Consider the following 14,262-nt stretch of genomic DNA (forward strand, 5'->3'; position numbering starts at 1 on the left):
AATTCACTGACAAAGGGTGCCTGCCTGGCAAAGGCACCCACAAACACAGAACGGCTTACATAAGCATGAACATAGGCAACAAGCAATCAGCCATGACTCAAAGCAGTAATGAGATGTGAACTGGCATCCAACTCTTCTGTCATCGCTGCGGCAGTGGCAGACAAAGAAGTGTTTACTTCTTTTCCTTTTTTCTTTCCTTCGAATTTGAGTTTGACTATAACCCTCACTCGGACAGTATTGACGTAAAATACAAAAGAACAGAGGAAATAGTCATTATATAGGTCTCTTATTGACATAAAGGCATTCATTTTGAAGTGAATGTTGTTTGTACCACACAACTTGATTGATGAACCAAAGGTAAATAGTCCCATGTTTAAGGGCACATGACTGCAAAAGAGACCTTCTATCTGTACTTAAAATAGGGATGTCTGGCCATCAACAGTGGGGTCTCTGTCTCCCTATCTGGATAAGGCTGATCCCACACAGCTTACATTTCTGTAGTGTGGTCATTCAATATATCTCAAATATTGCAAATAAACACAGGATGCACATGTAGGTACAGGTACGCCATTTATTTCACTGCTCAAATTCCCATCCATCAAATTTGACATGAACGAATCACACAAACCTTACATTCCCATTTTAACAATAATTATACGCAAGGCTTAAAAATCATTCCAGGTATTTCCAAAAACATTTAAAACATACTTCAAGATTTAATTTTTCAATATAACATTTGTTTAAAAAAAAAACTAAAACACACATTACTCTAGTCCTTCAGTCAATGATTTCTTTCAATGGATGGACTTGGATGATATGACATCTCACACAACATCTTCTTTCACTCTCATGATTTTAAGACACAATGTTAATGCACTGGGGTAGGTAGTAAGTTATGAGTCGTTAAAAAAAGAGTCACTTGAATTGGATCTCTTCTTTTCAGTGTTGACCTGTAATCTAAAGTAAAAACACTGATGACGATTTAGAGACACAATCCAAAAATGGAAGGCATGTAATTCAAGATTCCATCTCTCCTTGTGCGTATTGAGAGTAGAAGCCCAGTAGTATTATACTATAAAAGGCCTCTATCTCTGACTGGCTGACTGACTGAGTCAGTCGTCTGTTATTGCAGTGACCGGCAGCTAAATGACGTTAATCTGGGGTGATCCTGAGGTTTATCGTCAGGGATTACAGGAGGGGCAGGCAGGCCAGGCGTATAAAGTGCTGTCCATCCATATCGGCGCAATAATCTCATCTACACTGGCTCTTGTTATTAAACTGCATTGGTTTAGGTTTAGGTTTCCTTTCTGTTTTCTGATTACTGATTGTATTGTATATAGGGTTAACAATCTGCAGATTCTGATAGCAATGCATATAAAATGGCACACAATATATATATAATCTAGGGGAAAGGTTGGGGATCGGCAATTGTGGGATGGGGGATGGCGTGATGCATAGCTGTTTACTTGAAGGACCGGCGGACCTTGCGTCCCTTGAGAGGCTGAGGGGGCCGGTAGTTGTCCTGCATGCAGCAAGGTGCCTCTCCATCACCACTGAACATTAAGCTACGGAATTTACCCATCTGTCAGGAGACAGAGAGAGAGAGAGATAAAAGAGAGAGAGAGAGAGAGAGAGAGAGAGAGAGAGAGAGAGAGAGAGAGAGAGAGAGAGAGAGAGAGAGAGAGACAGAGAGACCAAAAATAGAATGGTTAGAATCATAGTGTCTCGGTGCAACTGTGGTCTGTGGCTCATGTTAAAGGAGTGTCTGTGACCTACTGTGTTCCAGTATTTACATCCCATATTTATATCACTCAATGAGCAGGATGTGAATTGTTATCCCTAAAGCAATACCAATTTAGTACCAATGTTAATATAGAGGTCTAACTGATCATAATGTAGAGTGAAGTTTTAAATGAATTAATATAGAGAGTACAGGACACAATCAGAGAGAGGAGAAGGTAATGGTGTGTGCAACAACACAGGCGTGCAAGCGGGTGCATATCTCTCTGGTCAGTAATTCACCTGAGCCTCGTTGTAAACCATGTGGGTCTCGCATTGTCCTGCACAGCCACATGCAATGGCATAAGAACATCCCCCCACAATACCCACAATTGGGAGCAATGGCTCCCCATCAACATTGATGGTCAGCCATAAGCAAGCATAGAAAGTGTAAATGAATGTTGCTATAAGCATGAAACATGTCTTCTCTAATTTACTATTAATATGCATGACCGGCTCCATCATTTCAGTGATCTTTAGACATTCAAGACTCTGTACAGTCTTATTTCCAAAGTTCAAAATAGGTTTAGAGTAACAGTATCAATTGACACACTGTTCAACTTAGTTCTCATTTAACGTGAGAACTGAAACACTTCTGAAAGTGCATTCATTTCCTTCATTCTATAATCTCACAATCTGCAAAGAACAACCACAAAGGCTTTCTGAGGTTGCTAACACTCACAGATTTATACATGGGTCCTACTGCATGTAGGTGAAAGGCTTTTCCAACACAACATTGCATCAGTTCTCAGTCAGAACAGTAAACTCTCTCCACCCACTTTATTGCTGCCTTGCACTACTGCTTAACTTATCTTAACAATGCATATGGTTGGAGGTAGCCCTCCCTAAATTTACACTTTCTTTTCGTCATGACATATAGGGGACAGTGCCTTCGAATGCAGCTTTCACTAAACAAGCATCCTTGGGGTCCCATTTAAACGCTGGCTGGTGAAATTGGACTCGGGGATTTGATATCCCCAAAGGCTCAGCATGGAAAATCAATAATAAGGGGATGTGTCAGCTGTGTACAGTAGCTTATAATAGCTATGTACTGTAGTTTGTGTACGTTTGGTTGTTATTTTATGGTAGGACAAATCATTTTCTGTGTGAATTATTTACAGACAGTCACAGAAACTTCTGAGACAACATAGAGAAATAAAAACGTATTTAGTCCATGACCTATACTTAAGTAACAAGAACATTTCCCAGGTCATAGACATATCTGGTATTGACAGATATCTTAAATTCTTGTTAATCTAACTGCACTGTCCAATTTACAGTAGCTATTACAGTGAAAGAATGCCATGATATTACTTGAGGAGAGTGCACAGTTATGAACTTGAAAAGTTATTAATAAACTAATTAGACACATTTGGGCAGTCTTGATACAAAGTTTTGAACAGAAATGCAATGGTTAATTGGATCAGTCTAAAACGTTGCACATACACTGCAAAATATAAATTGCGCCTGGGCTGGAATAATACATTATAGCCTTTCTCTTGCATTTCAAAGATGATGGCAAAAAAAACATGTTTTTTTCTTTGTATCATCTTTTATCAGATCTAACGTGTTATATTCTCCTACATTAATTTCACATTACCACAAACTGCAAAGTGTTTCCTTTCAAATGGTATAAAGATTATGTATATCCTTGCTTCAGGTCCTGAGCTACAGGCAGTTAGATTTGGGTATGTAATTTTAGGCGAAAAATTGAAAAAAAAGGGGGCGGATCCAAAAGAGGTTAATGTGGGTGTAGGCTGCTTTCGCTGGAAGAGACAAGCTTCCCAAATATGATACTAGCAGGAGTTACTAAATAAGCATTATGGGCCACTCAGATAATGTAATCTAAAGTGACAGGCAACAGTCTTGACCCTCCCTGTTTTCAGTGAATGGCTGAAACTTCTACTAAAAAACGTGGTTGGTACTTGCTTGGTAAACACAAACTTTGTAGCAATGCTCACCAAGACAAGATGGAAAGCAGAAACCTACTGTACCCACAAACAAGTCATTTCTACTGTATTCTACTGCCAAGAAAGCATTTTATTTTTAGTACCCGCACATACAGTACTTCTAGCTTCATAAAAATGTGATTATTTCCTAAAAGATGTCCTATGACGTCTGACCTCAAACTGACCTCTTTCAATTAACTGGGCCTGATGAAACTGATTAGTGAAAGGAGAACACATTTCCTTGTTATGAAGATACTGTATTAAGTGATTGTACCTGGGTAGGGCTGACACTGATCGGTTCCTTCAGGACGATCCAGGTGACACTCTCCAGCAGAGGGGGAGTGGTCAGGGAGCCATCATAGGTCCAGTAGTCCAGTGAGCATGGCAACAGAGTTTTGGCATCAAAGTTGGAAAATGTAGTTTGCTTTCCCTAAAGAATGCACAAATTGTGATTGAATACACAATGAATAAACAAAGTCTTACTTCAACATTCCCAACCAATTCTAGTCGAGGCAAGATTTCTAAATACCATTTAAGATCAATTTGATTTCACCTTTGATTTGATGGCCCCCAGAGCATCGAGAACCTTCTGCAGTCTGGGGTTTGCAGCACCAATCTATAAGAAACGAGAATTCACACAGCCATCCGAGGGAATCAGGCTACTTTCAGAATGCACTTAGAGGGAAACAAATAAACAGTGTATGAACAAACATATAAATCATATTAGATCTGCACCTTCAGAAACACTCCAACCACAGCGAGTCCATCGGGTTCACTAGCGGCCTCGCCAAAGCTAGGGTACTTGGTGTTCCAGTGCACCAGATGGAGCTTGAAAAAACAAAGTCAGGTTTAACTCAGGTAGCCAATGAAAAGTCTGATCTGAATCCATAGGGCTTGTCCCGTTGCATAATCTAGGTCTAGGACTGCCTACCTCACAGGGGAACTTGATTCCATTGACGGTGTGCTCAGAGCCCCTGTCGTCACTGGCGCCCCAGTGGAAGTGGAACTGCTTCAGCCTGTATATGCCGGTGATGGGGCCTCCGGTCAGTGCTGTGGATAGGAACACGCACACACAAACTTTTAATGTTGCTTTTCAAAATTAACTACGTTTATGAGCATCTGCGTGTGTCCAAATGCAGTCAAATGACATGATTACTGCCATCACGTAATGATAGGGTAGGGTAGGAAACATTCATTTTTAACAATGTAGTCTGCAGATTGATGTGCTTGCTCCCAGCACCACAACAAAAGACAACGACCTGACAACTAGGGTACTTCAGCCAATGTCACGACTAGTCAAGGTGGGTGGAATCAGGCGCAGAGAGCAAATAATGAATAGAGGTTATATTCTCCGGTGAACAACAATAAACACGGACAACCCAAAAATGTTGGGTGAAAAATATCAAAAACAGGAAATAACAGACAAACCGGAGAAATAAAACACAAAAACACCGACAGCCGAAACGAAATGACAAAAACAAACAATCCCGCACAAAACAAGGGCGGGACAACCTACATTATATACAGATACTAATTAACTAACACACAGGTGAAAACAATCAGACAAAACCAACAGATAACCGAAAAGGGATCGGTAGTGGCTAATAGGACGGTGACGACGACCGCCGAGCACAGCCTGAACGGGCAGGAGAGCCAACCTCGGCGGAAGTCGTGACAGCCCAACGATACTAAAACCTTCAGAATGAACACCTACCAGCCTGCTCTAACGTCACCTATCATCAATGTTATCTACTGTACAGCAGCCTATGTGCACAATGGACAAAGACAGTGCATCAAGGAAATGAATTCACCACTGTGTTTGATATTTGTTTTAAGCAAAGCCACTGTTAACATGTAACCAGTTTGCCGCAACACTCGTTCTCTTGTTGACGCTTCCCCTTTCTATTTCACTCCTCCCTTTACTAAATGCTCAGCTCAGAACCTATGTGACAAATGGAGATGATAATGTATTGACATATTAGCTGTATATCATTATATATGAATTAAAAGGCTTACTTGAACTGTCAACATCATCCACAAAGCCAACTTGGAAGGAATGGCCATTGTTCAGAATGTCTGTGGAGTTGGATGGGTCATAGTTCAGTTTGAGGGGCTTCAAGGTAGAATCGTGGGAGGTTTGACCAGGAATGATATCGATAGGAGACTGCCTGGGTCCATTAGCAACAGGAAAGCCATCACACCACTTGTCAGGTCCTATGATGGAAAAAAACCACGGGACAGAGTCAAACAGAACAAAACCCCAAATGTATCATATTCACTCTATTCTAAACAGTCCGGTGATATCTGTGTTCTCACAGATACGTGTATAAATGTATGATAATAACCTAATAATGTAGGGCTAATTATGCATTCATTAACAGTAGCATATCAGAAAATATTAACACTTATTTACAGAAGTTATTTTGTTCCGATAAGAAATGTACTGAGTTATTCATGCAACAAAATCATGCAACTCTTGAAATGTACAGTTTCAACTAGTAGTTCCAAAAGTGGAGTCAGCATCAGATGACAATGTAGAATAGATTCTAGAATGCCTCACCATCAGATGGTCCATATCCCCAGCTGTGAGACATGATTATTGACTTGTGTTCCTATGCGAATATAATCCCTTTCAATTGTAAAACCAAGATACAAGGATCCAGTTTGTGCTAACCTTGAAATAACAATTGTCAGGGTTTATATAGACTTCCCCTCCTGACCGTAGGCCTACATCAAGTGGGTGGGTTTGGCCTCTTGGTTTTAGCGCAGTCCAGTCATCACAGCAGGAGATGTTCAAGCACCCATCAATAGACGATCCGAGTCACACCTCCATGTTCATATGGTCCCATTCACTGTGGAGCGCATCGCTCTATCGGTCGACCTTCTATCCGGTGGTGAGAATGAAGCAGACCCTGCTGAGAGCTCACACACAAAACGTGTGCATTCCAGACAATATAGTCTTGCCAGGAGATTTGGCGTTCGCAGACTAACATTACACACATGTTAGGTACGGTTTCTTCACCATGGTGTCCTTTAACGTTTTATAGTGACATCCCGAAATATATGTTTTTTTCTTCTGAGAGCAAGGCATGCCAGATTCACTGACCTTGGGTTCTTCCAACGTAGCCTGCGTCTGTAGTAGAAGTAGGCTACTGTATAGCATGTGTGATGTGCAAATGGAAACTGTGTTTCGTTCTAGGAACAGAATGGACAAGAATGGACAAGAAGGAAAGCAAGGATACAAATCCAAACGTGATGCATTGTAGGCTATACTTTTCCTTGAACTGCCCATGTCACTTTGCAGCCTGCGTCAGCGTAAAAACCTCATATTTTAAACGCAATCGCCCCTTCCTCTCCAGTGCATAATTTTAAAGGGGCCACGACAATAGACTGCACTGTGCTGTTAGTCACCAGCAGGGTAGTACAGCTGACTAGATTTGCCCAGATTGCAAGAATAAATAGGAAAAGCGTTTTATTATGCACCGACCAGTTTATTGGTCACTTTAGGCTAATAAGAGATGTGGTTTGGAATGAGTGGATTTAAATCAAACATGTGCTGATGAATTATGGATTACATTTTGTTGCTAATGTGATGCATAGTTGTTGGCAATACAAAATATTCCTTAGAATTCTATTTTTCAAGGTTTGGATATTTAATTAATTAATGGATATGGATAATGGCATAAAGCAAACTGCTACAAGTCCAAGAAAATGCTATGTGCATTTGCTTCCATCTACTGGCACAATGAAGAAAGCTAACACAGACATTTTTTATTATTTTTTATTTACCAGGCAAGTCAGTTAAGAACAAATTCTTATTTTCAATGATGGCCTAGGAACAGTGGGTTAACTGCCTGTTCAGGGGGAGAACGACAGATTTGTACCTTGTCAGCTCGGGGATTTGAACTTGCAACCTTTCAGTTACTAGTCCAACGCTCTAACCACTAGGCTACCCTGCCGCTTACATCTACTGGTACAATGAAGAAAGCTAACACAGACATTTGCTTCCATCTACTGGTACAATGAAGGAAGCTGACACAGACATTTGCTTCCATCTACTGGTACAATGAAGGAAGCTAACACAGACATTTGCTTCCATCTACTGGTACAATGAAGGAAGCTAACACAGACATTTGCTTCCATCTACTGGTACAATGAAGGAAGCTAACACAGACATTTGCCTCCATCTACTGGTACAATGAAGGAAGCTGACACAGACATTTGCTTCCATCTACTGGTACAATGAAGGAAGCTAACACAGACATTTGCTTCCATCTACTCGTACAATGAAGGAAGCTAACACAGACATTTGCTTTCCAATACCATTTTCTTACAAATGACTACACCATGTGGCAGTTGGTGGGTATTGATTCTTGATTCAGATAATTCCTCCCAAACTTTAACAAGATGGTGCAGGTAAATTAAATAGTCATGAATAGGCTATATGGGATAATGTTTGGGATTTTACTAGTTGTGCAATAAGCATATAGATTGGAGATGTACCTCTCTGTGTCATTTCTATACCAGAAAAACTCAATCAGAAAGTAAATAAAACATTGCATATAATTTTAATAATAACCAATTTACTTAAATTAGCATTTTCATCATATTTTGACAAAATCATATATCTGCCCAGCTAGTTCTTTATTTATAAACACATTGATGTGTTTTATGTAAGCCCCGATTGGATCCCCATATTTGACAGTTGCTTCTCAACATTTTATGTAAGCCCTGATTGGATTCACTGCAAAGGGCACATTAATACAGACACTTCTGTTGGAGTGCGGCACAAGGGGAGTCGAAGGTTCAGCAATTGTCGATATTTTGAACTGTACAGTCAGTATCATGTACATCGTTAAGTCATATTAGTGCAAGTCATACTGCGACTCATCTTCTTCAGACAAATAAACAAAAGGCCTGCATAAGGCCTAACCTTCCGTCCTAAGAAAGGCAGCAGTAGTCAAAGGCTGAGTGAATACATCAACGTACAAGAGAGACTCTCCTCTGTAATTTTATATATTCGTTGGTATTGATATGACCTCCACACCAGTTCAGCCCTCCAGTTGAGTAAATGCCCTGAAGCTACTCAGAACTATTAGACAAAGTCTCAGTGAAAAGAAGAGAACTCATTATCGCCACAGAAAGAATGGCTTAATTTCGAATGATATACTCCACGTTGATTTAGGGAAGTATTCACAACTATTAGCAAGGGGTCAAATGACAATGCTTTATTGGCTTTATAGTGGGAGAGAGGATGGGGTAGCATCAATCAGATAACTAAAATAAAATAAATGTGAATTTTCAGATGACTAGGACAAAGATTTTAATATGCAGGTGCCCATAGACTGTAAAGATAACATAGTAAACAAAACCTAGTTAAGGTTGAATAGAATGAAAATAAAATGGCATAAAATGGCATTGCAGAGTGAGTGCACCTATAACTGCAAATACAATATTCAGTAGTGAGTATAGCCTACTTCTCTTTCCATTTTTCATGCAGCCATTTGATGATACGATTTTACTTACACTGAATGAGCATGATTTCATTTTAAGGATATCAAATACATATTTATCTTCATTTCATCCATTCAGCTACTGCATGCTTTTTTTTATCTTACCAAAAAACGCCTAATCTGAGGAACAAAATCGTTCAGGAAGAATGTCAGCTCTGACCGGGGTGTGAATTAGCCTCTTTTCATGCCAGATGTGTGTTTTTGTCCACAGTTTCAGATGGAAGAGTAAGCCTGCGTATGGAAAATGGAGCAGGAGGCACGGTGGGGTGGGATGGTGAGCTTTCGGGATCCACATACCAATATAAAGGTATTATCATTAGATAGTATGTGAATGTGTCATAAGCCATGGCAACATGTTTAGAATTAAAGGAAACTAGCTTTATTACAAACAGAATATTTTGCTCTCTGACCCACGGCAAAAGGTGTAGCGCTGCAAGAAGTGAGCGGTTTTCCCCAAAATATATTTGATTCCTACTCTGATTTCTCTAACTTGCAAGAAATGGCATCAGCAGTCTAACAAAAGATGAATAGTTTGACCTTCACAGACAGCTAAGTGGAACGCTTTCCTCTCATGTTTTAAGTTTCTTTACAACGATCCCAAAAAATACAGTACCAGTCAAAACGTTGGACACACCTACTCAATCAAGGGTTTTTCTTTATTTTTACTATTTTCTACATTGTAGAATAATAGTGAAGACATGAAAACTATTAAATAACACATAATCATGCAGTAACCTTGATGACAGCTTTGCACACTTGGCATTCTCTCAACTAGCTTCATCAGAAATGCTTTTCCAGCAGTCTTGAAGGAGTTCCCACATATACTAAGCACTTGTTGGCTGCTTTTCCTTCACTCTGCAGTCCAACTCATCCCAAACCATCTCAATTGGGTTGAGGTCAGGTGATTGTGGAGGCCAGGTAATCTGATGCAGCCCTCCATCACTCTCCTTCCTGGTCAAATAGAGCTTACACATCCTGGAGGTGTGTTGCGTCATTGTTCAAAACCAGATGGGATGGTGTATCGCTGGAGAATGCTGTGGTAGCCATGCTGGTTAAGTGTGCCTTGAATTCTAAATAAATCACAGACAGTGTCACCAGCAAAGCACCCCCACGCCATCACACCTCTTCCTCCATGCTTCAATGGTAGGAACCATACATGCAGAGACAATCCGTTCACCTACTCTGCGTCTCACAAAGACAAGGCGGTTGGAAACATAAATCTCCAATTTGGACTCACCACACCAAAGGACAGATTTCCACTGGTCTAATGTCCATTGCTCGTGTTTCTTGGCACAAGCCAGTATCTTATTATTATTGGTGTCCTTTAGTAGTGGTTTCGTCACAGCAATTCGACCATGAAGGCCTGATTCATGCAGTCTCCTCTGAACAGTTGATGCTACGATGTGTCTGTTACTTGAACTCTGTGAAGCATTTATTTGGGCTGTAATTTCTGAGGCTGGTAACTCTAATGAACTTATCCTCTGCAGCAGAGGTAACTCTGGGTCTTCCTTTCCTGTGGCGGTCCTCATGAGAGACAGTTTCATCATAGCGCTTGATGGTTTTTGTGACTGCACTTGAAGAAACTTTCAACTTGACATTTTCCCATTGACTGACCTTCAAGTAATGATGGACTGTCATTTCTCTTTGCTTATTTTAGCTGTCATTGCCATAATACATATATATATAGGTTATATATATATATTAACCTTTATTTAACTAGGCAAGTCAGTTAAGAATAAATTCTTATTTTCAATGATGGCCTAGGAACAGTGGGTTAACTGGCTGTTCAGGGGCAGAACAACAAATGTGTACCTTGTCAGCTCAGGGGTTTGAATTTGCAACCTTCCAGTTACTAGTCCAATGCTCTAACCACTAGGCTACCCTAATATGGACTTTATCTTTTACCAAATTTGGGCTATCTTCTGTATACCCCCCTACCTTATAACAACACAACTGATTGGCTCAAATGCATTCAGAAGGAAAGAAACTCCACAAATGAACTTTTAACAAGGCATACCTGTTAAATGAAATGCATTCCAGATGACTACCTCATGAAACTGGTTGAGAGAGTACCAAGAGTGTGCAAAGCTGTCATCAAGGCAAAGGGTGGCTACTTTGAAGACTCTCAAATGATTTGTTTAACACTTTTTTGGTTACTACATGATTCCATATGTGTTATTTCATCGTTTTGATGTCTTCACTATTATTCTACAATGTAGAAAATAGTCCAAATAAAGAAAAACCCTTGATTGAGTAGGTGTGTCCAAACTTTTGACTGGTACTGTGGATCCATGTCATTTCTTTTTATATCAGGACATTTTTAGATCCAAAGTGCATTATAGCATAATCTGTCAGTTCATACAAAATGAACACCCATCTCTCGAAAAAGCAAGATTTTATTTCACTGTCTTCAGTCCCAAACTTAAAAACTTTATTACATCATCTTCACAAACTAGTTTGCTGTCGTTCCTCACAGTTTTGGCTGATCAGCAGAATTTTTGGCAAACTAAATTGCATCTGTCATGGGTTTTCTTCATGTCCCCCTCTGTTTGTTGTGACAGCAGCGTAGCTAATGAGCCACAGTTGTGGACAAGACCACTCTGTTTTCAAAGCAGATGCCAGTTCTCATTTGATCTTCACTGAATAACCTGCATTCTCCTCTCCTCCACTCCTCCACTCCACTCCCCCACAATCCCTACAATACCTCACAGGATGGGATGGGAGAGTCTCTTATTGTCTAGTAGTGCTATGATAGGCCAACCCACAGTAGGTTGAGCTGTGTGAGCATAGTAAAGTTATAGTATGTGATGTTTCTTTATAAAAATGTGTGAGATATAAGACAGGTAAAGATATAGCACAGGTTGTACATTAACACTAAAGAATGTTTGTATGATACTTTTATGTCAGTAGTTCTCTACTTTCAATACTGTAACATTTAGGGCTGGAGGACACTGAGTTTAGTATTCCTGAATAGTCCTTGTAGTCCTGAGCGTAATCCATCGGCATTTCACTTTAGCATGTTAAAATGACTTTCAATAACACAATCATTGCCACATTAGTTACTAACACAGCTACACTGTGTGTGAGATAATTTGAATAATGATATGAAAAATTGGACACAATTGTTTGGATTTATTTTATTTTATAAGGGCCCCTAACACGCAATATACTGCTCCTCTCTTCCTGTAATGCTGGATTATTGGCAATGAAGGGAAAAATCTGTTGTTGCTTTTTAGGGATCATGTTGACCAAAACTCTAGGAAATGCTGAATAATTAGGCTATTAATAGCCCGTACCCAATTGCATTTGTTATGTGTATATGTATGCTGTACATAAACCTGTTTTGGCACAAGTATTTATATCTCTGACTTCAAATGCCATTTTTTTACCAGTTCAAAAATAACGTTTGAAAATATGACAGAGCAAATAATTGTTATTAAGTCTGTTTTATGTCTCTTGTTATGCACTGAAGGAAAAGGTAAATTTTATAATGACATATTTTAATTTATAATATATAACTATATTATATTCTATAAAATTATAGTCTATTCCTAACGCAATCGTCTCTATTGCAACAGAGCAGCAGCTTAATTTGTTTCCCTCTCCTTAGTCCTTCTCCATGCCGGGTCTTATTGGCATCCTCATTTTTCCAGTATGTGGGTTTTCGTCCTCTCTGCGCTGCAGCAACAGAGCGAGCTGTCATGTGCATGGAACAGAGAGGCTCGTGCGGTTTGATACCCAGCTATACAGCCACCACCAGTCGCTCTTTCTTATTATTTCTCATAAAAAAATATCGTTTCATTTAGGATTTATCGAATGTCACTCCACTCATGAATTCTGACTTGAGAAGACTGAAGGTAAGCTTTCAATATTTTCCCTACATGCTGCATGTTTTCCTCCATAGCAATAGCGAGTGGTTGATTGGTACATTTTTCCAATACTGATGCTGAGGAACGAACCACATCATTAGCCTACTATTATCTGCCTTATTTGACAATTGTTTGTTGACCGAAAGCCATTGTTTTCAATGAGGCTACATTGTAACCACCCAGATGACGGTTGTCTCAGAAAGACTTGCATCACACTAGATGTGAAATAACATCAATCTATTCATATGACACATTTAGTATTAAATAAACGGATACTGTTGCTCAATGTGCGCAGCAGTGTTCAATGTTATAGAGAGATGGACGTTTATCATCATTCTGACAACGAGAGAAGAGAACACCAGTGCTGCAGATATATCTATTTAACTAAGCAGGTATCGGGAGGTTTTTGCCTTCCGAATTTTTACATTTTAGTAGTCACTCTTATCCAATTTACAGGAGAAATTAGGGTTAAGTGCCTTGCTCAAAGATATATCTGCAGATTTCTTCACCTAGTCTGCTCAGGGATTTAAACCAGCAACTTTCCAGTTACTGGCCCAACACTTAACTGCTAGGCTACCTGCGGTTACCTAAATATTTAGTACCGAAATACTATTGATGTTTTTCATGGAGCTAAGCTGATATTATTGGAATCATAGGTACAGTTGGCTATATGTTGTTACATATGTTACATATTCCACTTGTAGAACTGTACAAAATATTTTCATTTGAACCTTATCCTCTGTGTTGAACTTAAGAAAGTATGACAAAGCACTGTCTCTACAATAGCCTACACTCCTTTTACTGTGACAGGACAAAATAAGTATGCTATTTAGATTTGTGCATCTCTCTCATCGTCTGTATGTCACAGTGCCTTTATCTTTGCTCAGAAATGTACTTTCTCTCGATTTCTCTCTCTCTCTCAGAGGCATTGGAGCAATAATTTGTCGTACAGTAACTGGAATGTATTGTCTGAGACGGTCATCTTTCAGTCTTGGATTGGTGTTTGTTTGAGAGGTGACAAAAGGCACTAAATCTGATTAAAGGTCCACATTGGTCCAGACACAAATACTTCATATCGATGTTGACTTAACTGGCTTCTGTCAGACTGCCATTTTCTGCCATTTTCTTTATAGTTTGTACATCTACCAAGAT

The 14,262-nt window shown here is 39.6% G+C and overlaps 2 protein-coding genes across 5 annotated transcripts in view; one reads left to right on the forward strand and one right to left on the reverse strand.

Annotated features, from left to right (window-relative positions):
* Positions 1-553: 553 nt before the first annotated feature.
* Positions 554-6,450, reverse strand: cahz (carbonic anhydrase). The gene is made up of 7 exons (XM_046321729.1): positions 6,289-6,450; positions 5,745-5,942; positions 4,660-4,778; positions 4,464-4,556; positions 4,282-4,344; positions 4,003-4,158; positions 554-1,582 (listed from the first exon to the last, which is right to left on the reverse strand). Exons 1-7 carry the CDS (start codon positions 6,320-6,322, stop codon positions 1,463-1,465), a joined length of 783 nt encoding a protein of 260 aa, XP_046177685.1. The 5' UTR covers positions 6,323-6,450; the 3' UTR covers positions 554-1,462.
* Positions 6,451-12,938: 6,488 nt separating this feature from the next.
* The window catches only part of dlgap1a (discs, large (Drosophila) homolog-associated protein 1a), a 110,213-nt gene continuing 108,889 nt past the window's right edge, over positions 12,939-14,262 (forward strand). For all 4 annotated transcript variants that reach the window (XM_046322468.1, XM_046322471.1, XM_046322469.1 and 1 more), the window contains exon 1: positions 12,939-13,098. The gene's annotated coding sequence lies outside the window, so the exon portion shown is untranslated. The remainder of the gene's footprint in view (positions 13,099-14,262) is intronic.

This window comes from Oncorhynchus gorbuscha, linkage group LG22 (genome assembly GCF_021184085.1).
Source record: "Oncorhynchus gorbuscha isolate QuinsamMale2020 ecotype Even-year linkage group LG22, OgorEven_v1.0, whole genome shotgun sequence".
Lineage (NCBI taxonomy): Eukaryota > Metazoa > Chordata > Actinopteri > Salmoniformes > Salmonidae > Oncorhynchus > Oncorhynchus gorbuscha.

Coding starts and splice junctions, on each gene's coding strand:
- cahz (XM_046321729.1), bottom strand. CDS start 6,322: ATGTCTCACAGCTGGGGATATGGACCATCTGATG. Junction 4,345..4,463: donor TGGTTGGAGTGTTTCTGAAG/GTGCAGATCTAA, acceptor CGTTTCTTATAG/ATTGGTGCTGCAAACCCCAG. Junction 4,159..4,281: donor TGGGGGCCATCAAATCAAAG/GTGAAATCAAAT, acceptor TGCATTCTTTAG/GGAAAGCAAACTACATTTTC.